At 34.5% G+C, this 27,054-nt stretch overlaps 1 protein-coding gene across 1 annotated transcript in view; it reads right to left on the bottom strand.

The window, feature by feature from the left end:
• DHX36 (DEAH-box helicase 36) overlaps nucleotides 1–27,054 on the bottom strand; it is a 47,765-nt gene that overhangs the window by 1,005 nt on the left and 19,706 nt on the right. Inside the window, exons 10-24 of the mRNA XM_034997403.1 lie at nucleotides 24,426–24,566; nucleotides 24,065–24,167; nucleotides 23,610–23,697; nucleotides 20,482–20,537; nucleotides 18,706–18,770; nucleotides 17,878–18,021; nucleotides 15,578–15,695; nucleotides 14,870–14,968; nucleotides 6,866–7,039; nucleotides 6,618–6,704; nucleotides 5,558–5,641; nucleotides 3,114–3,213; nucleotides 2,930–3,020; nucleotides 1,056–1,176; nucleotides 73–225 (exon numbers count right to left, since the gene is read on the bottom strand). Of these exons, the coding sequence (XP_034853294.1) occupies nucleotides 73–225; nucleotides 1,056–1,176; nucleotides 2,930–3,020; nucleotides 3,114–3,213; nucleotides 5,558–5,641; nucleotides 6,618–6,704; nucleotides 6,866–7,039; nucleotides 14,870–14,968; nucleotides 15,578–15,695; nucleotides 17,878–18,021; nucleotides 18,706–18,770; nucleotides 20,482–20,537; nucleotides 23,610–23,697; nucleotides 24,065–24,167; nucleotides 24,426–24,566 (1,624 nt within the window). The remainder of the gene's footprint in view (nucleotides 1–72; nucleotides 226–1,055; nucleotides 1,177–2,929; nucleotides 3,021–3,113; nucleotides 3,214–5,557; nucleotides 5,642–6,617; nucleotides 6,705–6,865; nucleotides 7,040–14,869; nucleotides 14,969–15,577; nucleotides 15,696–17,877; nucleotides 18,022–18,705; nucleotides 18,771–20,481; nucleotides 20,538–23,609; nucleotides 23,698–24,064; nucleotides 24,168–24,425; nucleotides 24,567–27,054) is intronic.

Raw genomic sequence — 27,054 nt, forward strand, 5'->3', positions numbered from 1 at the left:
TTCGTACAAAAACCACGAGACCACATGCTAACTTGCATGTAGATTCAAAGACAATCATGTAAAGTCAGTCACCTTAACAAGATAGGCAATTCTTGCTGGAGACTGAAAGACAATCCATTCATCTACAGCTATAGTCTCCTGATCATTATCCTTCTGGATGGAAATATCACCTCCAAAGAATAAGAGACAGTATGGAGAAACTTCTGTGCAGTCATATAGGTATATCTGTAATGAGAATTAAAGCAAATTAATACATTCACAAGTCTGCAAGGATTATTGCCACATTAATTCACTACCACCAGTACTGATCTATTCTTTCCTTCTAAATTAGGTATTATCCTACCAGTGTAACTACCGAGATTAATTTTGTAGACATACCATTTATTTTTTTAAAAGATTTTATTTATTTATTTATTTGAGAGAGAGAGGGAGAAGCAGGCTCCCCGTTGAGCAGGGAGCCCGACACAGGGCTCGATCCCAGGACCCTGGGATCATGACCTGAGCCGAAGGCAGACGCTTAACCGACTGAGCTGCCCAGGCGCCCCGAAGATATACCATTTTAAACTGGCCAGTCTTCATTACTTCAGAGAACACAGGAGTTTTTATATTCTTGTTTCAATTCAAACAAGAGCACTATACTTTAAACAAAATATTTCCTGAGTAACAAAAAGAAAGCACTAATGTATCTGAATTTATCTATACATGAACAGAATCTCAGTGTTCCAACCAGTACTTATAAGGCATACTGACATGTCCACAAAATTCTCTGTATGGTGTAAACTCCTATATACCCTAAAATGCCAGCATTTCTTGAAACCAGGCTCTGAAGGAAAACTATGCAAATCAAATAACCATCCCAGCTAATTAAAATACAAAGTCCATCATGACAGACATGCTACACATTAAAAGTATAGATTTGCTTAAAGACCTTACAATTCATGTCAGAAAAAAAAAATTTCAGAATAAATTTTATTTTTAATTGTGAAAAGTACACAACAGTAAAAATACAGCAAGACTGATGTTCAGATCCAAAATTATTTTAAATATTCACTTACACTACTTGTTCTCATCTTCAGATGATAGATAAGCCAGTTGTAGTGAAATTCTGTTTGCTCCACATTAACAGATTTAGGATGAATAGCAACTAGTCCATCAGTTTTTGTGTAAACTTTGACCCTTTAAAAAAGTTAAAATGCAGTTTGTTTAAAAAAAAAAAAAATTCTGGGAGATTCCAAACCAATCCCAGAATCTAAAAAAAAAAATTCCACAGATGAGGCCAGTTTATTTTTGTAATACAAATTTACAAATCTGTATTTGAGAACAAAACAATTTACCTCAATTTTTAGGAGTCTAATTAATATAATTGAGCAGGGAGATGTTTGATAGTTTATCTTTAAAGAGTCAATGGTAATTACCTGTATTAAATGACAGCATAAAAGCTAATAATCCATTAATCCTTCTTGCTTGTTTTTAAGAGCATCTTTTCTGTAGTTCTAGGAATTCATAAATTCTTTTTTTTTTTTTTTTAAAGATTTTATTTATTTATTTGAGAGAGAATGAGAGACAGAGAGCACGAGAGGGAAGAGAGTCAGAGGGAGAAGCAGACCCCCCGCCGAGCAGGGAGCGCGATGTGGGACTCGATCCCGGGACTCCAGGATCATGACCTGAGCCGAAGGCAGTCGCTTAACCAACTGAGCCACCCAGGTGCCCTCATAAATGCTTCTAACCAAAATCATGAATCACGGTCATGAGTCATTATTGAGAATACAATCAGGTTTAATAGCATCTCTGGCCTCTATCTTCTAGATGCTAACAGTACTGTCCCAGCTGTAACTACTACAAATGTCTCCAGACACAATCAAATAAAATGTCCCTTAGCAAGTAAAGTCATCCCAAAATGACTGTCCTAAAACAATGCCTGCACTTAGCCTACCTGAGATCTAGTACTTTGTCATGTTTATAATCATAGGGTATCCAAACCTTTTCATTTAATGTCAGCTGGAATTATTTTGTTACTCCACAGTAACTGTTTTATAAGCCTATGAGCTTAAATGCCATTATAATATGATATTATCAAATAATCTCCCCCCACTGCTACTGGACATCTATGTTCTTTACAATATAGCTTTTAAAAAAAATGTAAAATTACTTCCTTAGGACACAGTGCTCAAATTAATATATTCACTTATGAATCCACTGAGCCACTATTTTAATGTCTTGATAACTGATTCTAATCTAGGGTGCCTTCTAAAAGGATGGTACCAAACTGAGGGTTCAGAGGGGAGGGGGGTGGGGGGATGGGTTAGCCTGGTGATGGGTATTAAAAGAGGGCACGTATTGAATGGAGCACTGGGTGTTATATGCAAACAATGAATCATGGAACACTACATCAAAAACTAATGATGTAATGTATGGTGATTAACATAAAAAAAAAAAAAAGGATGGTACCAATTCACATACTACCAGTCATTTGAGACTTTCAGTTTCTCCATTTCCTCAGTAGAATGAACTCACTTGGTAGGCAAAAAACATGCCTAACAGTCTGCAATTACTACTGAGACTGATTATTTGTGTGTGTGTGTATTTTAAAGTTATACCTTATTTTTCAAAATAGAGAAATCACCACAATTTTCATCAAAAGAGGTAAATTACAAAATTATGTGTCTTAGAAGAAAAGAAATCCTAAAAAAATCTTCTCTAAGTAATGTCCATCCACCTGATTTTTAATAATTGCCTCACCTTCCTAGTATTTACCCTAGTATTATATTTTGCTAACATTTTTTGTGAATAATAGCTGATGCCAGATAATGTGCTGTGAAGGAAAGTGATGCCCCTGTTCAACAGTTTGCCTTCTCTTAAGTGATCAAAAGAAGAATATGAAAAGCTTAAGGAGAGAATCAAGTAATTCATAATAATCTTCAATGCTTACATTTTTCTTTTTTTACCCAAATTTAGTCGGATTTTAGCAACTTTGGGATATAAACCAGCACAGATGACAGCTTTAATTATCTTCTCATTATCTATTGAGGGTAGGAAGGTAGAGAAAAAAAAGTAAAATACAGATATAACAAACAATGGCAGCAAGCTAATTTTTACACAATTTTCTGCTTTACCTGAATTTATATTAGATTTTGGATCTTTAGGATTTCTACTGCTTACAAATCCAGCTCCAAGAAGATGCTCAGCAAATTGTCCTTTCATGTTATGCAGCATCTAGGGAGCAATGGTAACAAACAGAACTAGAATACCTTTCACAAAGATTTATAGGGGCTATAAAGCATATACTCATCAATAGCTGTAAGTTTTCCTTGCTTAACACTGGCAAAAATGTGATGTTTTTAGAGCAGAGGTTGCCAAAACCTGTTTTTGTCAATGAAGTTTTATGGGAACAAAGTCACACTCACTCATCTATTATCTACGGTTACTTTTATACTATAAAGGCAGAAGTGAGAGACCATATGGCCTATAAACCTAAAATATTTACTGTCTGATTTTTTTTTACAGAAAAGGTTTGCCTGCTATAGGGAATAACCACTGATGTTTAAGTACTGCTCCATTCTGCAAAAAAGATTCACTAATATAATTTTAAGTTATTCTCCACCCCATATTTTGGAAAAAAAAAAAAATTCAGAAAAGCATAATTAAATAACCAATATCCATATTTCTACTGCTGAGAATTAACTGCTATTACATACTGGCACAAAGGCTTAAGGTCTGCTTTTTTGTTTTGTTTTGAAGAAGAATCATAATTTGAATACAAATGATGCATGGCTCATTATAAAGAACACAAGTAATACAGAAAAGTACAAATGAATAAATTTCTCTAAAGTCAGTACTGTTAAATGTAACCATTAACTAAGTAAATAATACTGAAGACACTTACACATATTGACAGAAGAACTGGACAGAAATGCTATCCTACCAATGGGGTAACAGTATAAAAGCTGTTTTAATAGAAGTATTAAAATTAATTTTAGTTCAATTTTTGGGAGGTGCTGGGTAATTTTAGTTCAATTTAAAAAAGAAAGTTAAATAGGAATAGAAGTTAAATTGATGAATCCTAAATTCTCACAATCACGAGATAATAAAGGATCCTTGTAAATTTAAAATAAGAGATTATGAAACAAAGTTGGTCTTATTTAATTGTACATCCCTTTTATGAATTGTGTCTTAAGCTTCCTACTTAATTTCTCTTACACTGACTCTCTAGACGACCTCCTTTTTTTTATCATTACTTTATACTGTTCAAGACCATAACCTTTATATTCTGTGTCTATAATTCCAATACTGTTTTGTATTCGTTCTATATTTAAACAGTATCAATGCACATCACTCAACTGATTTAGCATGTACTCTCCATTCCTGAAATTCTTTTTGATTTCTCTCTTAATAGGCAGCATTTCACTGACAGTGAGTTCTTCAAGAACAGTTCATGGGTGTAGTATTTCAAGTGCTTTCTTGAATGCCTGGCCTATCTTTATAGTTGAATTAATATGCTGACTGGATATAATCTCTTGGATTCAGCCATCTTCTCATACTTGTAGTTCATTTTATTTTTTCTCTTTCAGGAAAATGTTCCTACACATATCTCTGAATAGATTACACTTGAATTTCCTATAGAGAGACATCTATTGTCTCTGATGGATCAGTCCTATCTTCCTGTCTACAAGCTTTTTACTTACTGCTTTAAATTTTTTTCTTTTGCAGCTGAACCTACAAACTGTGATTATCTAGAGCCTTTCTTCTATGCAATACTTTAAAGGGACTTCCACTTTGCTCCCCGTGATTCTTTTGATCATCATGTCTTCTTAGGTCACCAGTCTTGTCATCCATTCTATTGGTTTATTTTCTTATCTTTGTTTTACTGAATTCAGATTCTTCTTAAACTGTTCCTTACTATGAAGGAGTCGTAAGGTATTTTCTTGTGAAGTATGTTGTGTTCCATTCTTTTTTCCCTTTGATTGTAGTCACTTTCAGAATTTTCTAACTCTTCATTTTGTTAATGTTTGAGCAGGTTTGATTAGATTTGCTAGACACTCTAGATTCTTGATTCTTTTACCCCCTTGTAGATCTGTTAAATGTCCAGTACCAGGGCTCATGCCACAGAGCTGGGATGTACATGAATAAGGCAAAGTGAGGAATTCCTATTCTTACACTTCTCCAATTCAGTGTAGAGTCTTAAGTCTGATGTGTATCTGTCCTATTTATTATCTTCTGTTTCACAAATACCTCCTATCTACTGTTTTCTCATGACACAAAACAGTTAAAGATAACCTACCCAAAAGTTAAGGTACAGATATTTAATATATTAAAATGTAAGATACTATTTGGTATTTTAAAATAGATCCTAGAAGTATTAATGAAAATTTTCAGGCTGAGTCATCAAAACAACAACTAGAGGGTAGGGGCAATTACACAAAATGATTACTTTGTATAATCATTTAACTTCATATGGCAAACTCACACAATTAACATTTTGCTGCAGATCTAACTACACAAAATTGGTACACATATACTCTAACATATTTGGGAATCACTTCAAAACATACACCATTACCTGCAATGTGTTTGAAGACAAAAAATATTCCCAGCAATAGTCTTTTTCATATCTGAAACCACGTCGCCTAGCTTCTTCCCAGCCCTATGGGGCAAAGAAATAAAGAAAACTATTTATATTGTTCCTCAAAGCAAAGATGCTTAATGGTTTGTCTTTATTTTGGTAATAATTTAATCTTTTGGTATTTCATATTCCTTGTAAAAAAAATTCAATGAATTTTGAAATTTATAAACTAAACAAAACAAAACACAAACTCCCCATGATTCTAGTTGTGAAGTGATAGTTATCAGTGAATTTCCAGACCCTTCTTCATATAAATAAGTTCTATGTAATATACTGTGTATTTTATACAAAATGTCAACATACATAGTATATAATAAACAAAAGAACACTCTGTCGGACAAATTCCAATGCTATTGCATATTTTTAACTTAACAAATAAATATATATATTTTTTTAAATAGAGAAACGAAGATGGGAAGAAGTTATTACTAGATGAACTCAAAGGAAAAAAATATTAACTTTCACACAATATATAGTACAAAACTGGATCTAGAACTACAGTAAAAAGATGCTATCTCTAAAAACCAAATTACATCTAAATTTTGCATAGATGGGTGATAAATATTTTCCTCAAATAAGCATGACTTTTGGAAGGAGAAACGGTCTCTCTAAATAATGTACATGATTATGATACTCTATCAAAATGTTAAATCCAAATAGTTATACTTTACTAATAAACAGAATGAGACCACCTTTCATGAAAGTCAATAACACAAAGATACAAATGAATAATATCAAACAGATTTCTGAGATCAACTGTTCACTTGTTCTGTTGTTATCAAAACAGACTTTTTTCCCCAAAAGGGTAAATGTTCATGAACTACCAGAAAACTGAAAAATCATGTACAATTTTTTTGAATGTTCACCTAATTTTAAATACTTAGTAATTTAATCCTGATACCTATAATAAAATTTTAAAAAGTGAGTATGTTCCTCTTCTATTATCAGCTTTTTACCTGAATGAACTATCACAATCTAGGACAAGTCATTTTTTTACCTCAAATGCATTTACAACTGTCAGGTGGTCACTTTTAGTATCTTTTGCCAATTCTTTTCTTCTTGCATCTGCAATCTTTTCTTTGCCCTTCAGAAAGGAGGGGGAAAAAAAATAGATGAAGGCAACTGAAATTGCCTTGATGGTAAACACAGAAAGGCATTCTAATAAAAAGCTAATGAAAAATGATCTAAGCAACAACTATTCTGTGTATATAAAAATGCCTAGCCTTTTATTTGTAACTTTCTTACCAGTGGAATGACAAAGGGATCTTTGAAGCTGAGACTAGCAGCGATGGTGAGTACTGGATCTAAACAACAGAACAGAGCTCCGAAAAGAATCATTTTCCCTATGTGTGGCTCAACTGGTAATCGTGCTAAATGGACTCCAAGGGGTGTCAATTCTTCTTGTTTATCCAAAGCATTCTGTAAAGCAAGGATTTATGTTTAAATAGACATCATAAAGCATCACATTCAAAGCTATTCCAGTTTCCTTTAAAATAAATAAACAGCAGGAGAATCCTCACTCTCTTAGGCCCAAATGCCCTAATATTGTTCAATATTGTTTTATTCATCAAAACGTAAGTTCTGAGGTCAGCAAAGGTTAGACACTCAGATTAAAAAAAAAAAAAAAAAATCCACAACCCACTTTACTCTAAATGTTAGGAGAGAAATAAGAGAAATACCACATTAGCAAACCTTCAATCAAATAAAGAAAATCACCCACCAGACTTGTGGGAAAAAATAAAACAAAAAAAGAGACAACTATTATATATTTGGAATATATAATGCAGAGCCTTGCTTCTAGTAGTTTAAGAGACATCAGACAGGAAGGCAAGAAATAATGGGCATATCAAGAACACTGAAAAATGGGGGTAGACTACTGCTCTGATTACCTAGGTAATTTGGTCCAATCATCCCACTGAGCATAGCTAGAAAAGCTGCTTGAAGACACTGAAGAGTTAAAAAAAGAAGTACAAGAATTATAAATCTAGAATTTGGGGGAAAAAAGAAGTCCAGGGAAGTGAGCCCAGCATTGGGGCTTCTTTTCCTGGCAGAAGCAACAGAAATCCTCTCTGGAGAAAGTTATCACCATCCCAGGCTTCAAATTTGTATCTACTGCAAAATTCTGTAAATACAACATCCAGTATACAATTAAAACAACTAGGTATACAAGAAGATATCAACAAAAAATAAAAAAATAAGAACTAGGTATCCCATTAGACACAGACTTCTACTTAACATTTATGGCAGAAATAACCTTAATCTTACAAAATCGCTTTCAGAGAATAGAAAAACAAAAAATATATAATGCTCCCAACTTGTTTTTTTGTACCTGGCATAATCTTGGTACCAAATGTGACAGGGACATTTGGAGAAAGGAACACTACTGAATAATCTTATGCACGAGAAACCAAAGCAAAATAATGGCAAACTGAATCCCAGCAAGTCAGATTTGTTTGAGAAATGAAAGTTGGTTTAACATTTGAAAAATCTATGTAACCCAATACATTACAAATTAAGCAAGAAAAAAAGCGTATCATAATCTTATCAGAGGCAGAAAAGGGATTTGACAATATCAATTATCCATGCATGATAAAGATTAAGAAACTTCCTTATTTTGATAATTTCCACAAAAAAAATCTTCAATAAACATGCTCAACAAACTGTTGACAGCTTTCCCTTTAAGAACAGGAACACAAGAATGCACACTATCATACCACTTCTGCTCCACATTGTACTGAGGGTCCTAGATCACTGGAAAAGGATATATAAAACTGTATTTATGGGGCGCCTGGGTGGCTCAGTCGGTTAAGCATCCAACTGTTGATCTCAGCTCAGGTCTTAATCTCAGGCTCATGAGTTTGAGCCCTGAACTGGGTTCCATGCTGGGAATGGAGCCTACTTAAAAACAAACTGTATTTATAGATGTAACTGTGTATGCAGAAAAAAATCTACATATAATTATCAGAATAAGTGGGTTTTAGTGACTGAATACAAGATCAACATTCAAAAACCAATTTCAGTGGCACCTGGGTGGCTCAGCTGGTTAAGTGCCCGATTCTTGATTTCAGCCTAGGTCATGATCTCAGTCAGGGTTGTGAGATCAAGCCCCACGTTGGGCTCTGCTTGAGATTCTCTCTCTCCCTCTCCTTCTGCCCTTCCCTCTATGTGTGCACGCGTGAACTCTTTCTCTCAAATAAATAAATAAATAAATCTTTAAAAACAAAACAAAAACCAGTTTCATTTCTGTGTATCAGAGTCACAAGAAAATGAAAAATCTGTTATGGTAGAATCCAAAAATACCACTGAGAAATGAATCTTTAAAAAGCTCTCATAAAACCCTTACACAGAAATACCAAAATACCCAGAGAGATGAAATACCTTAACAAATGGGATAAATCATGTTTCTGTTTGGTAAGACTCAATACTTTTAATTAAGGCAGCATGGAATTGGTTCAACAAAGACATACAAGAGCACTAAAGCAGAACAGAGTCTACAAATCCACAGACACTAGATCTAGGACAAAAGCTGTAGAACAAAGAGGAAAGGATGAACTTTTCCATAAATAGCATTTAGTCAAGTGATCTACATATATAAAAATTTGGAATCCTACCTTACCAAACACACACATACAAATTAATTGCAGATGGATTAAATATCTAAATGTGAAAGACTAAACAATAAAGTTAAATATATCTTTATGACTCTGGGGTAAGGACTTACTAACGTAAGAAAATGTATGTGACTCCATTAAAATTAGAAATTTATCAAAGCACTATTAAAAAGTAAAAATATAGACACATGCAATACACAGCTGTCAAAGGCTCAGATCAAGAGTACACAAGAAGTATAAAATGAACTCCTTACAACCTAACAGAAAAACAGGCATCAATAGTTTATAAAAGAGGCTATCCAAATGGGCAATAAACCTATGAAAAGCTGTCTGCAAATTCATTATGATAATGCAAATTAGAACTACCACAAATTAGAACTACTGCAAACCTATCAGCATCCTCAGAATAAAAGATTCAAGGGCTGTGCGGCTTCAGAGCAATGAGGACTCTCACCTACCACTGGCACTGGTAGAATTTAGTGGTTCAACAACTTTGGAAAACTGTTATCTACCAAAGTTGATATATATATTTATATATATATAAATACACACCTTGAGAGTCAGTGAATTCACTCTTAAATATATGCCCATGAAAATATATAAATATGTGCACCAAGAAAGTGAATACTGAAGATTACTCATACCAGCATTATATGCAATAGCCTCAAACTGGAAATAAGCAAAATGTCTTTCAGTAGTCATATAATAAAACATGGTAAAGAACTGAAATTGAATAAATTTCAGCTAAAAGCAATTATGCAGATGAATTTCACAATATTAAGTGAAAGAATCCAGAACCCTGCTCCGCCCTTCAAAAACATCCCTTATATCCTGTGTGAGTTCATATAAAGTTCATGAAATAGACCAAATTAAACTAAGCTCTTTATAGAAATGAACACTTATATGGTAAAACCATCAAGAAAAACATGCAAGAGATTACCATTAAGGTCATGACAGAGATGTTATCTCTGGGACTGAGGGACAGTGGAGTGACTGGGAAAGGGTAGGATGGGGACCTTTTAGGATATTGGGAATGTTGTTACTTCTTTAAAATGTAGGCTTCACACCAGCAGAAGGAAATAAAGATTAGAACAGAAATAAATGATGCAGAAACTAAAAAAAACCCAGTAGAACAGATCAATGAAGCCAGGAGCTGGTTCTTTGAAAAAATTAATTAAAATTGATAAACTTCTAGCCAGGCTTATCAAAAAGGAAAAAGGCCCAAATAAATAAAGTCACAAATGAGAGAAAAGAAATAACTGCTATTATAGAAATACAAACTACTGCAAGAAGTTATTATGAAAAACTGTATGTCAACAGATTGCACAACCAGGTAAAAAATGGATAAATTCCTAGAAATATATAAATTTACCAAAACTGAAACAGAAAACTCTAACAGACCAATAATCAGCAAAGAAACTGAATCAGTAATAAGAAATCTCCCAACAAACCAAAGTGCAGGACCAGATGGTTACACAAGCGAATTTTTTTAAAAAAGTTAATACCTATTCTCAAACTCTTCCAAAAAATAGAAAAGGAAAAATACCAAATTCATTCTATGAGACCAGCATTACGCTGATACCAAAGCCAGGTAAAGACTCCACTAAAAAAGAGAACTATAAGGACAATATCCCTGATGAACATGGATGCAAAAATTCTCAGTAAATTACTAGCAAAGCGAATTCAACAATACTTTCAAAGAATCATTCACCACGATCAAGTAGGATTTACTTCTGGGTTGCCAAGGTGGTTCAATATTTGCAAATCAATCAACATGATACACCACATTAATAAAAGAATTTTAAAGATTTATTTTTTTATTTTTTTATTTATTTGAGACAGAATGAGACAGAGAGCATGAGAGAGAGGAGGGTCAGAGGGAGAAGCAGACTCCCTGCCGAGCAGGGAGCCCGATGCGGGACTCGATCCCGGGACTCCAGGATCATGACCTGAGCCGAAGGCAGTCGCTTAACCAACTGAGCCACCCAGGCGCCCTAATAAAAGAATTTTAAAACCATATGATCATTTCAACAGATGCAGAAAAAAACACTTGACAAAATACAACATCATGATAAAAATCCTCAACAAAGTAGCGTTAAGAGAGAACATACCTCAACATAATAAAGGCCATATATGAAAATCTCACAGCTAATATCCTAAAAGGGGAAAAACAGAGCTTTTCCTCTACCTTCAGGAACAAATCACGAATGTCTACTTTCACCACTGTTATTCAACATAGTACTGGAATTCCTAGCCTCAGCAATCAGACAACAACAAAAAATAAAAGGCATCCAAATCGGCAAGAAGAAGTCAAACTTTCATTATTCGCAGATGACATGATACTCTTTACAGAAAACCCAAGATTCCACCCAAAAACTGCTAGAACTGATAAATGAATTCAGTAAAGCTGCAGGATACAAAATCAACATATAGAAATCTGTTGCATTTCTATACACCAATAATGAAGCAGCAGAAAGAGAAATTAAGGAATCAATTCCATTTACAACTCCACCAAAAATAAGATACCTAGGAATAAACCTAACCAAAGAGGTAAAAGATCTATACTTTGAAAACTATAAAAAGCTTATGAAAAAAACTGAAGATGACACAAAGAAATGGAAAAATATTCCATGCTCATGGATTGGAAGAAAAAATATTGTTAAAATATCTGTATTACCCAAAGCTATCTATACATTTAATGCAATCCCTATCAAAATAACAAGAGCATTTTGCACAGAGCTAGAACAAACAATTCTAAAATTTGAAGGGAACCACAAAAGACCCAAAGCAATCTTGAAAAAGAAAAGCAAAGCTGGAGGCATCACAATTCCAGACTTCAAGCTATAAAACAAAGCTGTGGTGAGCAAGACAGTATGATACTGGCATAAAAACAGACACACTGATCAAGGGATCAGAACACAAAATCCAGAAATGAACCCGCAACTATATGGTCAACTGATCTCTGACAAAGCAGAAAAGAATATCCAATGGGAAAAAGTCTCTTCAACAAACTGTGTTGGGAAAACTGGACAGCAACATGCAAAAGAATGAAACTGGACCACTTTATTACACCATACACAAAAATAAATTCAAAATGGATTAAAGACCTAAATGTGAGACAGGAAACCTTAAAAATCCCAGATGAGAACACAGGTAGTAACTCCTTGGACATCAGCTGTAGCAATTCCTTACTAAATATGTCTCTTGAGGCAAGGGAAACAAAAGCAAAAATAAACTATTAGGACTTCATCAAAATAAAAAGCTTCTACATAGCGAAAAAACAATCAACAAAACTAAAAGGCAACCTTTGGAGTGGGAAAAGGTATTTGCAAATTACATATCTGATAAAGGGTTAGTATCCACAATACATAAATAACATAAAACACAACATCCTCCCAAAAATAATTAAAAAATGGGCAGAACACATGAATAGACATTTTTTTTCCAAGAAGACATACAGATGGCCAACAGACACATGCAAAGATGCTCAACATCACTCATCATCAGGAAAATACAAATCAAAACTACATTGACATTATCACCTCACACCTGTCAGAATGGCTAAAATCAACAATAAAAGAAACAAAAGGTGTTGGTGAGCATGTGGAGAAAGGGGAACCCTCAATGCACTGTTGGTGGGAATGCAAAATGGTGCAGCCACTCTGGAAACCAGTATGGAGGTTCCTCAAGAAGTTAAAAATAGACCTACCCTACAATCCAGCCACTGCACTACTACGTATTTACCCCAAAATACAAAAATATGAATTCAAAGGGATACATGGACTGCCCTCCAATGTTTATAGCACTATCTACAATAGCCAAAATACAAAAGCAGCCCAAGTGTCCACTGACTGATGAATGGATAAAGAAGATATGGTATATATATCGAATGGAATATTACTCGGCCATAAAAAAAGAACAAAATCTTACCATTTGCAACAACATGGATGGAGCTAGAAAGTATTATGCTAAGTGAAATAAGTCAGAGAAACACAAGTACCATAGGATTTCACTTTTATGTGGAATTTAAGAAACAGACCATAGAACGTACAGAAAAAAAGAGAGAGGTAAACCAAGAAACAGACTCTTAACTATAGAGAACAGATGGTTACTAGAGGGGAGGTGGGTGGGGGGATGGGTTAAACAAGTGAATGGGATTAGAGTGCACTTGTGATGAGCATCGGTGTTGTATGGAAGTGCTGAATCACTATATTGTACACCTGAAGCTAGTATTACACTGTATATTAACTAACTGGAATTTAACTAAAAACTTAAAAACAAAATGCAGGCTTCAGACCCTACTGTTGGCAAGGATTTGCTGGCCTCTATATGAGATTCTGTTGTCTGCAAACGGCTGAGACTGGCTCTTCAATTCAGCTCAGAGAGAGGAAGTCATCTACTCAGGCTTCAGAGTCCAGCTATCCTCTCTCTGGTTGTCCATCTCTACCATAAATAGTTAAGTTGATTCTCTGATTGCCACCTAGCTCTATTCTACTAGATAAAAAAGCAGCAAAGCCCTATTAGAGAAAAGCCTGGAGGGGAAGACAGTGGTAAAACTGTACTCACGACCTCACTAAATCTAATACAAATTCCAACAAGATAATTTACAATGCTTTTTTATTTACACAACTTTATTATGTCAAAAGCTACTACAACGTTCTGATATGGCCCAAATTCTCAAAATTAACTGTGGATGGCTTAAATAAAACTGAAATATGTAAAGTACATCTTCAGCAACCTCTAACACAGTACTAGTCAACAGAACTTGTAGCAATGACTGAAATGTTCTATTTCTGTGCAGTCCAATGTGATACCCACCAGCCACATGTGCTTATTGAGCATCTGAAATGTACAAGTATGACTAGAGATACTGAATTTGTAATTTACTTCAAAATTTAAATTGTCACATGTGGCTAGTGGCTACCTTGCTGGACAGCACAGCTTGAACCACTTTCTCTCTACTCTGAGCATTACCTCACAGTGCCCTTCTCCTCACTCTGGGCACTAACTCACAGCCAGTCCTGTGACTCTTCTGAACACAGTCTTATGCAGGGATGGCTACCAACTCAGTAACTTGCCTAGGACACTGAAACTAGTTTCTCAAAACACTGACTTCATAAAAAGAAACTAAAACAAGACAAAACAAAAAAACTCTAAGAATAAAACGACAGGCAGGGGAATATAAGGCAGCTGTTCATGTTCTTTCAAAAATACAAGAGTTGCCTTTATAAGATGTTCATACTGTCATTAAATTACTTGAATTTGACAAAAGCTCTAAAAACATTACGGTTAATCAGAAGAGTCAATAAACCAACCAAATTCATTTGAAGAATACAAATGAAGACAAAGACCAGTAAATCGAAAGATTCCAAGATTTTATGTAATTTTAAAACAAGCCTATAATAAAAAAAATAATGTGGAAAGGGCCCAGAATGATAAAACTATCACAAAGGTATCATTTTATATCTAATTCACATTTCATACACTGAGCTGAACAGCCAAAGAGTAAATCAAATTTGGCATTATGTATTCATTGGTCTACCTTGCAGTAACGAGAGTAAATTTTTTAATCAGGTGGCTTATGTGCACTAACATTATAAATCTACGTTAGAATTTTTAAAAATAAAATAAAATTTACCAGTTCCATCAGGTGTTTTATGGAAAGTGACACTGCTTCATCTGACGGTGGATCCATTAACCTACTCAGAAAATAAGCAATTCCACCTAGCCTTAAAATCTGGGGGAAGACAAATATAATTACACATTTAGTCCTGCCTGTCAATCACTTGAATAAAGCATCAAACCCACACATTATTTTCAAGTTACTACTTTCTATCACTCACCAACTCTATATTGATGGGAAAAGTAGCTGGTTAAAATCTCAACAATTAAGTTGATTACCAATTATCTTCAAAATAAGGAGGTTAACTGTATCAAAATATATAGAAGATGGTGAAAACTGGTGAGTAGTTTATGATGAAGGATAACACCTTATGATGTAGTAACAGTACATATAGCTAACATTTACTGAACACTTAATATATGCCAGGCACTGTTCTTAGAATTTTATAAAAGCTAATTTAAATAACTTGCCAACTAACAGAACTAGCTTGTTAGGGGAGGAGCTGGGATTCAAACATAGGCAGTATGGCTCTAGAGCGTACATGATAAAAATGTGGTTAGTAAACATTTGAAGGAAGTTTAAAAACAGTTTACTAACACAAAAAAGACAAATGCATGGTAATAATTCTTCCTCACAGATTAATACACTACTTTCTTCTATACTAATGTTGAAAATTACAACCCTACCCTCCATTTACTTCCTTAATTCTCCCACCTAATTTACCTTTATCTGTAAACAAAGTTCTTCCAAAGGAGTTCTTAAAATTTCTGGCAGTTGATAGTCATCCAGAAGGTTTGCTCTAAGACCATTATACAGATGATAGCAATGACCTGGTTGAACTCTTTAAAAATAAATAAATAAAAAAGAGCATTACTAATGACTTTTTAGAACTCCAGAGAAAATAGGAAGCTCCAGGGAAAGTAACCAATATCTATTTCATGTAAGCTACACCATCACTAACTTATTTCCTTTTTATTAATCATATATTCTTTCTCCACATCTGTTTTTGAATAACCCTAGATCCACTATCCCTATGTACTAGTTTTAAGAAATAGAAGATTTCCTCCCCAAACAATAATCTGGTTCCCTGTTTCTAACTTACAGCTGCCAGGCTGCTATACTTAGTAACAGCAGTCTACTTAGGTTTACTTCTATATGCTTTGTGACCATGTAACAAATCCTAGCATTATGTTAACCTGTCTATGTTATTTAAAAAGCTTTTAAATGGGCGCCTGGGTGGCTCAGTTGGTTAAGCGACTGCCTTCAGCTCAGGTCATGATCCTGGCGTCCCTGGATCAAGTCCTGCATTGGACTCCCTGCTCAGCAGGGAGTCTGCTTCTCCCTCTGACCCTCCCCCCTCTCATGCTCTATAGCTCATTCTCTCTCAAATAAATAAATAAAATCTTAAAAAAAAAAAAAAAGCTTTTAAGTATGTGCTATATATAGTGAACTTTCAAAGGGATGCTGGAAATTTTTTAATTGTTAATTTTTTCTTTAGTGATGTGAATGGACGATGCTAAGGACAGATGTACAGAGGTGCAGGTATTCATACGTTTTCACGCAGAATAAATATTTCTATGGGATCTTGCTGCTACAGAATGGGGAGGCTCTTTTCCTATAGGGATAAAAATAAATTCCAAAAATCTTAGCTATTTCTGTCACAAGTCTACAAAGACCCATCATCTATTAATATAACATGCCCGCAGAAACTAAGAATGCCCCCACTGATGGCCCTGTAACACAGTTTGCCCTGGCCTTCAAAATAATTATTGATCAGGCTTTGCTAAAGGAATCTACATCTATAGACCCTACAAGGAATTATTTTCCATTTGAATTAAAACACTGTAATTCTATAGTTAACTTCTACCAAGCTAGTGGGAAATGAAAAATTAGATGAAATACAATACTTCGTTTACTTTATTTCTCTAATTGTTTTAAGGATCAAACCTAAGGGTAGTATGTTTACTATTCATATATAAAAGTGTACCAAATAGTGAATACTTCTTGAATCAGTATCCAGTGGTGGTAAGCCTGCATGAGAAAACCTTAGTCTTGGTGGATCCCGAAATCAAGTTATCCCCCAATAGCTGACAAGAAGAGTACAATTCTTAGAATAAGTCATGACTTTGCATCAAGAGCACCAACTGTATAATCTAATAAACTGTCTCCAAGCTATAATGATGGATAATCTGCAAAGATTACAGCAAGTGAGTCAGAGCTTTACTACGTATAAATGTAAAACAAAGCACTGATAAAATTATCTGTAAAGTTTTCTTTCAATTCTCCTTTCCTTACTTAAGTCAACAGCTGAAGATTGACGGAAATCTTTTTGTTATACCTGTAAGAGGCAAAAGAAAAACTCTTTTCTACAATTCCAGACATGATTCTACCACTCATATGAATAAGGGTATAAAAATACTGTGAAGTATGCATTAAGATGAACAATAAGTGCAATTATTTGTGTTAAAGGCAAATCATTTTTCCTACCATTAAAAGAGATGCTTTGATTTCTTACGCTACCACCACATCAATGAGGTAAAGGTATGTTACTTGGGTTTTCACTGGTAACTAATAATGAAAAACCAGTATAGCTGTAAAGTACAGGATTAGGAGCCCAGACTGGAGCCAGATTGTCTGGGTTCAAATCTTGAATCTGCTACTTACACAGCTGTGTGACTTTCAATTTCTTTAGACCTTAATTTCCATACCCTTAAAATGGGGACAATACCCTACCTCATTGCATTTGTAGTGAGGATTAAGCAAGTTAATACATACAAAGTGGTTAAGAAGATAACATGACATTCAAATATTATTACTAGTTATCATGATTATTAGTAATATGTGCTTTTAAAAGAAGAACAGAAACAAAATTATACATAACAGAATAAGAATAAAGAATATTAATTTTAATTAACTATTTTGAAGAAATTAAAAGTAGAAAAATCATGAAATAGAAAATTGGGCAGGTATTTCTCCAAAGAAACTATGATTAAAACAGTTTTCAGACAAAGATTCCATCTTACCTTCCAGCTCGACCTTTCCTTTGTTTGGCATTAGCTTTACTAACCCACTCGGCAGACATTGTACTGATGTTGTTTTGTGTGTCGAAGTGTGTTTCTTTTATTTTTCCTCCATCTATCACATAAACTACATCATCTATGGTAATGCTGTTTGGAAAATAGATGTATGAAATATTAAAAATACATCAAAAGCACATAAAATGTCTAACAGGGCCTACAGATATGGATTTTAAAGAATTTTTTATTGACCAAACTGCACCATTATTCCCACATTTACCAACACTGCAGGCATTGAGCATCTAATTGTATAAACAGCATCAGGAGCTGCAGTGGCAGCCAATTCTACAGACCACGTGAAGAATTTATTTGCCCACAGTCAAACTTCACAGCTTACTTGAGGACTTTTTGTACCCAGCTCTGTGGGTCCCAGGGACAGGGTTTAATATCAGCTTCCACAGAAAAATCTGTTTCAACGACTGTACAGACAAATTAATACCTCCAAGGGAATATAAGAAATTTTAAAGGCTATTCACAACTGATTATCAAACAACACGACCCCCAACCAGAAAAAGGCAAAAAGCCAAAATTGACCTCACTCCCACGCTTCTTAAGGCTTTAAAAAAAAGACACTAAAAAGGCTGTTTGTAAAGAGGGCTGAACCATTATAGGATTAAAAAACAAAACCAAAAACCTATGCTCAATGCCACGACTAAATTAAAATACCTTTATGTAAAGAAATTATGAAGTATCTTTTGGAGAGAAAAGAGTGTAAGGTATGTCAATAATTTATGGGGCTCAAAACTAATACAATCCTAAGTAGTTGATATTTACCTAGTCTCTGCAATATTCGTAGCAATTACTATTTTCCGAACACCAGGAGGGGTTCTTTTAAATACCTGTAAGAATAAATAAATTAAAACCCCCAAAGTAATTAATTTCTAATACATTTTTGCAATTAGAACAATTACTTCTACCTACAGATACTGTTCATTTTTAGCATTCTGTGTTCATTCATTTACATCTGCATCTAATATGTGTAGATATATTTTATAGGTACGTATCATTTTCAGTACTATAAAATTCCCTTTTGGTAAAACAAACTAATTCTCCCAGATTTTGGAACCTTATCACAAATAAGATTTCAAATGAAACATGATTATTTGAATTTACAGAATCTTTTTTTAACAAAAGCTGAAAAGTATAAATGTCTTTTTGTGTAGTCAAACTTTTGAGAGAGAGTTTAGTTTAGCAATAAGAATTACGAATTATCCAAAACTAGTAAGGAAGGGCACCAAACAACCAGGCAAATGCCAAACTCAACAGAATGCATGTCTGGTTGTACCACTGTATATTAGCTTTTGAAATCAGACTGAACTAAAAAAAATAAATCTTCAAATGCTGAATCCTACAAACAGCAACCTTCACAAAGCCAGCCAAGTAGAAGACATATAGTCAAGTACCACTTGGCTATTAATGCAAAGAAATGCATAAATTTGTCTCCTCGTTTATAAAAATGATATTCAAGAAAAAATGTTTTCCAATCTAGTCATGTAATCTCTAGCAAAGGAATACATAATTTGCTATTACAGTGTCAGAGAGGAAGCACTTCCACTTTGGATACTTTTCTGTCTGGTCTTTGGCAGGCGAGAATGTCTGGTCTTTGGAATTAAGAATCTTCTCTCTTTACTCTTGTCTTCTTTTAGGTATGCACTCCGTATCTCATTAAACTGGCTAAGCCTTAGTTAGACTATGGTATCAGCAGAAAAGATATTAAAAGTGCCTCAATAAAAATGTCTTGTTACTTTTTTTTTTTTGAGAGAAAGAGGAGGGAGAGAGAGAGCATGCGCGTGCACAGACACATGCACGCACGCACGTGCTCAACAGAGGGGAGAGAGAGAATCTCAAGCAGCCTCTATGCTCAGTGCAGAGCCCAAGGCTCAGGGCAGAACCCGCCGTGGGGCTTGATCTCACAACACCAAGATCATGACCTGAGTCCAAATCAAGAGGCAGGCGCCTGACTGAGCAACCCAGCCGCCCCTGTCTTGATATATTCTTAGAAAAGAAGTGGAAAAAGTAGAAGGGAAGACAGACAGATTTTCTTCTGATCCATCTCATTCTACCTGGGCCTACAAACACTACAGTCCTGAAAACTATCTTGCCTTTGAGAATGCAGTGTTCATCTAACTAGGGATATCCCTGAATGTGACAAAGACAAAACATTCAAAATCATAACAGCATATTACTGATAAAACAGGAAATCTCATACCTACAAATATACTAACTGTTAAATCAAAATCTCAAACATCAAGCTGTAGTATGTCACAGATAACTGAAACCCAAACAAGTTATTGGTGAAACCAATCTTTACACTTTCCCTAATGTTGATAAAACTAATATTTGTTAATTACCCTCAGTTATTCAAGTTTCTGTGCAATTATTCCCTGAAGACTCATTTGCAAAGGTTCTCAAAGAAGTACTTTTTTATATATGGATTACTACCTGAAAATTCACCTTCAAAAAAATAGAAGAAAATAAAACACACAATAAGCAGCCCTTAAAGCTTTCCTCAATTTGAAAGACAGAGAGGGAATAAATTTAAGAACATACCTGTGTCTGGTTAACTGTAGGCATCAGTGAATGTAGGGGTATAATAAGAAACCTGTCTGAAAATTTAAAAAGAAAATTAAACTTTAAGATAAATTATTGCAGAAAAGCTCCAGCAGACAGACATGGAACAATGAGTTGAGATGCTAATCCACATAATTCTTAATTTATATTCCTATGTATAATCAGAGCAACTTTATTCTTTTTATTTTCTTCTTTCCCAGCAAGTTCTTGCTCACATTTTACTGTCCATTTATTGCACATTGATAAGCATATTCCCCAAATTCCTAAAGAATGCTTAAAGTTAGAAGCAATCTTCAAATTATGCTAGAAAAACATCACTAAAACTCCATTCCCATCACTTAATTGAAGACCAAAAAATGTTGCTTTAATATGAATATAAGTTTGTAGACTCTGGGTGATCCTCACTATTTTAATTAACAGAGAATATGTCATTTTTTATAGCATATTACTTATGAAATTACCATGTCCATTTTTATGCTAAAGAAATAATAGAAACAGCACTGGTTAAATATAATACATTCCAAAAGTGACCCAACATTTTTAAACATAATTTCATAGAAATGTAAGAAGTTATATTCCTACTTTTTTAAGTGTCAAAATGAAATAGCTCAGGCCATTCATGGTTATTAGCAAATAGGGAGAAAGTCTGGTGTAGTATCAGTGGTGGAAATGAGGGAGTGTTAAGGAAGAAAGGGTAGATTTCATGTTTAGCTATGGTTACCAAAAAAAGGCAACCTCACTTAAATCTCTAGCAAGTGTCCAAATGACTCAAGATAGCTACATGTCCCCAGAAAAAAACTACTGTTATTCAAAGGAGATACGATGTCCCCAGACTCTAGGACCCTATGAATAAGGGTTACAAATTTTAAAAAGTAGCAAAGAGTGGCCAAGCAAGTGACACTGATAAAAAGAATGCTCTCAATTACTTATCTCTGACACAATATGAAATACATCAACTCAATCAATACTCAAGCCAAAAATATTTCCCAAACTGGATTAAGCCTTAAGATGTAACTTCCAGTTTATAAAAAGCACAGATAAGAAAGGATCAAATGAAATGACACTATAAGGATTCAGATTCAGACAAATCTAGAAAGTCTAGGTAGACCTAGTCTTTTCCACAAGTCATTACCATGGGGAAAGTGAAGAGGGTATGAAAGTGATTATCTAGGGTAAAAGATTTATCTGGTTTCCATTTTTCTGTAGTGTGAACAAGCTAGCTATAAAAGACACTTTCCAGGGAAAATCTGATTACAGACTGGATTATTAGATGATGTTTTAAGAGTTAGGTATTTTCATATAGAAAATTGTGGTTATATAGAAAATTGTCTTTATTTTTAGAGATGCATGTATTTTTTGGGATAACATGATAGCTGCAATTTAACTTTAAAAAGGAAAAAAATCAGATCACAAAAATAATTGCTGCACAGAAGTCAATCGTGATTCTCTACTTTTCTGTAAGTTTAAAATGTTTCATTACAAGTTAAAAAAATCAGCAGCCAGGTAAAACAATGAAAGTAAAAATAATTCTGTTGAAGACTATAACTGGGATAAACATAGTTTATAGTGCTGATATTGTGCAACTATAGTAGTCAGTGGGAACAAAGTCTACACTCTTTGAAGAAATAAGAAAGCTGGTAAGCATTCGGTAAATTGAGTTTCAAGATTTACCTTTCAGTTGGTATAGAGTTAGACCAATTTTTTGCCCCTTCTACAATGGCTAACACAGTATAAGTGATTATTAAGCCTAAATTTTAAAAAATATAACGAGAAAAAAACATTCTTGTTAAACTTTGGGAAGATCTTCTTTAAAAAGAATTGAGCTGGTAGTCAAAGTATAAATACCTCCTTCCTTGAGAATAATTAAATTAGAAAGTTAATAAAGTCAATTACAATAAACTGTTAATATCACACCCTTTCCTCACTCCCTCAGAAATTATAGTATTACATTTTGGTATATCTTCCCTGTATTTTTCTTGGTAAATACATACATATACTTACATTTTTTTAAAATTAAAAGTAGATCATACAGTAGCATTTATTTTTGGGGGTAAGAGGGGCCAACATTAAAAAGCTCAGCCAAAAAAAAAATTCCAGTTGTTTAAAAAAAAAAAAAATTTCAGTTGCACTGTTTAATCATGACTACACTTTTTCTATAGAGAAAGGTTATCACTGATCAGGAAAAGAGAAATCAGTATTTCATTACAGAGAAGTCGTGGTAATCAAATAAAAACGTTTTCCAGCTAGAGAATAGTAAATAACTTTAATTACAGATAATGTCTGGAGGGCATTACTATAGTGGGATTTAACAAAGAATAAAAAATACAGCTTTACTATTTCAGCCAATACAATTAGGTCAAAATATTTTTAGTGTCATGTAAAAATGTGTCAAAAGCACTTCAAAAGATTAAGGTTAGATATTTATAATCAAATGCTAAATAGAATTCGCTTTATATTTTACTGATCTGAAGTTAGCAATTATTCCTGAAAATGCTCTAGCTGAAATTTTTGAGAGAAAAACTGCCCCATGTACTTCTCTAAGACGTAAGAGATTATGTCTCTCAAACATGCTATTAAAACATCAGAATCACCTGACGAATTTTTAAAAACTACAGATGTTCAAGTCACATTCTTAGATTTGAGCTGAGGATGGGGTCTGAGTATCTAATTTTAAAGAAGCACCACTAGTGACTCAGTTATATAGTCTGAGCTGAGAAAACACTGAGCTAAGGGATAAATTCAACCTTCTTTTCTGCCCAACTAAATGCAGCAGTGAGTGAAAAAACACCTCAAGCTCCAACATCTTAACTTTAAGGGCTCAACATTATCAGGCAAATTTAGGAAAAGGGGTAAAATATTCTTATCATAATACCAAATAAAAAACTTTACCATATACCTAACACCTTCATCTTGTGACCTAGAACTTTATTTGTAAGAAAGAGAGAGATCCAAGTTTTTAAAAAACCCAGCCTGGGCTTAAAGACGACCAAGTTCCTATAGTAAGGTAGCCTTCAAAGCAATACTTCTAGAAATAAAAGAAAACAACCATGTTACATATGATTTAAGTACTATTCTTGGAATTGCAATAAAATACACTTCTATAATACCTGATTTAAACATCACTTGTGACATCAAGAGATCATGTAAAGTGCTGATATTGTCCCAGCCTGGTAGAAAGACCAATATTGCACCATCCTGTATGGCGGGGAAATAACCATTACAAAAAAAATCATGTAACAAAACACAAAGTAAACTGTGCACATTTAAGTCTTCATTAAAATTTTATTAGCTTAGGAAATTTAGTTACTGATTATAATTGAAGAATACAAGCTCACTTTTTTAAAAATAGGATTTACAATCCAGATATTTCATTTGTTTAGTCTTTCCTTCAAACAGATCAAATGCCTAAATCTTGGTATTTTGAGATTCCTATTTCTGGTTTCAAAGCAATTTCTTCCATATGCTATTTTTAAAAAGCATTTAAGAAAATTATTCTTCTTTTCTCAGGGTCTTGTTACATTAATACAATTAAAATTATGTCACCAAAAAACAAAAAACTAACCTCTTCTTCCAAAACAATGTGTCGGATAAGGGCAGCAATCAAATTCAGATCAACTTTATCATCATCCATCATTTCCAGAACATCTACAGTACTTGCAGAATACCTATCAAAGTTAAACAGAAAATCATGAAATACGTAATAAAGTTTCCTAAGGTTCAAGTTGCTATAAAATCTTAAAATTAACTCAATCGGCAAATGGGGAACCAATTAACATACAGGAAAGAATGACTGGAATAACAAGTTATGAACAAATTCAAAAAGACAATCTCTGCTTTTCTGTTTTAGTCATTTAGCCTCTGTGCTCTCCAATTAAAACAAACAAACTCAAAGAAATAACAACAACAAAAAAACCCCCACTTACCTTTTGCGCAGTTCCCTTACATAATCTGGCCAGCGTTCTTTATAGATTGCTTCTTTTTCTTCTTTTTCTTGTCTATTTACATGCCCTTGCATGAAACCCCTCTTAAACTGGGACCTGTGTTCTTTTTGTTCTGGAACATATCTAAAACAAAAACATTCTTAAATAGCTTCACTAGTTGGAAACTCTTCTGGTTTTAGCCAATATCCATGACTTTTTACATTCGGATTTTAAAGAACATTTTCATTATGCTTTCTAGTGAATGCTAATTACATGTTTATTTGCAACTATTCATTAACATATAGAATCTGACATTTTAGATGTCTACCAAAGTATATAAAACCCTCTACCAAAGTATATAAAACCCACCAGATCATCATTAGCAGTCAAAAAAAAAAAAAATTAACAGTAGAGTCACTTTCACCTTTTTAAGTTTGCTCTATAAAGTTAAAGATTAAATCCAAAATAATAGTAAATGCCTAGCTGAAGACTCAGATTTTGAATACAGAGTTTCCAAACCTGAGTGCACATAAGAATCCCACAGAGAGCTTATAAAATACAGAATCCTGAATCCTACCCCTTGTAATTTGGATTCAGGTCTGGTTGGGGTCTGCTAATCTAGGAATTTTAATTAGTGCCCCAGGAAATTCAGATAATTTATCTATGGACCTATAAACCCATGCTTGAGAACTATTTAATTCTGCTCAGTCCTACAGTCAGAGCTAAACGGTGGAGTCAGGATCAGTACTCTTAAGTGTCAGTCCAGTATTATGCCATGACTCCAACATACCATAGTGACTGCTAAAACAGGTGCATCTGCCTAAGAATGCCACCTAATTTAAGTGGGTTTGAAGAGGCATGGGGGTGGGAAGAGACAAAAAAAAAAGAAACTAACTGCACTTGAACTCCAAAGCCCCTTAGAGTTCGCCTAGGGAAGAAAGAGCACCTAGATCCAACAGGGGGGTTTGTAGCATAAGCTTTAGAATTAGACAGCGCTGAACTGATGTCCTTGCTCTGCCACTGACTACCTGTGTGACCTTAGACAAGGTATAAGCCTCTACCTTTTGGTTTGCTTATTTGAGAAATTAACACTCTTATAATTGTATTGGCATGAGAATAAAAGAAAAATCCAATAAAATAAAGCACAGTGCCTGACACATAGTAGACACCCAAAAAGTATTAATCCCCTTCCCTATTCAGTACCTGTGACCCAGGATTCCCCTAAGTCTTCGATACATATAGAGGCATCAACTTGAGGTAGGGCAACCTGAGACAGAGATTAGTCCTAGTCAGCAGGATGGACCCACAGTCGTCTCCTTTCCCAGCAATTCCAAAAAAAACAGAGGTAACCTTCAAACCCCCAGAGCCCAAGTGCCCGATGACAACCCTCTGTATCATCTCACCCTGCTTCCTTTCCTCTTACTTCCCTGTAGTGCAGCTGCTTTTCTAGGAAGAGAGGGCTGGGGGCTTCTGCCTGAAAACTTCTGTCCAAGGACTACCCTCCTTCAACTTCCCTCTTAGGGCTGACTAAGGGCTGACAAGCGCACAGCCACCATCTTTTTGCTTCAAGAGATCCTTCAGCTACAGTTCCCTGAACATTCTCTGCCTTCTAGGGAGCTTAAGAACATAATTCATCATTAAATAACTTTAGAGTACTGTTTCCTGAAACTTCACTTTCACTGCTGTCAAGCTGTCATCTGTTACTCTATTAGAAAATAATCGGTAAATGTGCCACAGTAGGAAGTGAGACGAATGTCAGAATCAAAGGAATGCATAAGAAAGCTTACTGATGACAAAACCAGAGCATGGGAGACCAAGACACTCTCTCTCACACTTTTAGTATGTTCTACCTTCTCTGACATACACACTTCCCTCTTTCCTACGGAGTTTCACTGTTTTCCTGACTTGCTCAGTCTATCCCTGCTATATAATCTCATTTCCAGTACATTCTTTACTTCCCCTGGATAGGTCAATCATACTTTATGTGACAGCTTATGTGTCTCTCTGTCTACATATAAGCTCTGAGGATATGTACCAAGTCCTTCCTTGTTTATGCTCAGACCCTAGTGCACAGTGCAAGGCATAAAGTTTAATAAGGATCTGTTAAATAAATGTCCACACAAAATTCAGCTTTTCTCCATGTAAAATATGCTGTAGGATCTTAATGTTTTCACCTTCCCACTATCACTTCCTGGTTCTTTCCTTAACAAGCTGTGGTCTTGAAAAATCTCATCACAAGCGTTTCTACATCTGTCTATATATTTATTCACATGTTTACTAGCGGCCAGGCACTGTACTGTGCACTAGTTACAGAGATGAACAGGACGAAATCCTTGACGTCCAAAAATCTGCAGTCCAGTACAAGCAAATATAAAGATACACTACATGGGCAATATGATCAAAGTGATACAGGAGTCCAGATGAGAAAGCAACTCACTCTGTGAGAGGGTAAGAGGAGGCTTAACAGGCAGTGAAGCTGGGATTTGTTCTTACATAACTGAGTTTATATATATAAAGGGAGAAGAAGGTGGCATATGTAAGTCTAAAAAGAGAACCCAGTATGTAATAAAGCACAAAGTGCTTGAATGAAAGGGCACTGGCTGGCATATTAGGGAATGGTGCATTTAGCATG

Source organism: Mirounga leonina, unplaced genomic scaffold (assembly GCF_011800145.1).
Source record: "Mirounga leonina isolate KUSES-001 unplaced genomic scaffold, KU_Mleo_1.0 Mir_115, whole genome shotgun sequence".
NCBI classification, from domain to species: Eukaryota; Metazoa; Chordata; class Mammalia; order Carnivora; family Phocidae; genus Mirounga; species Mirounga leonina.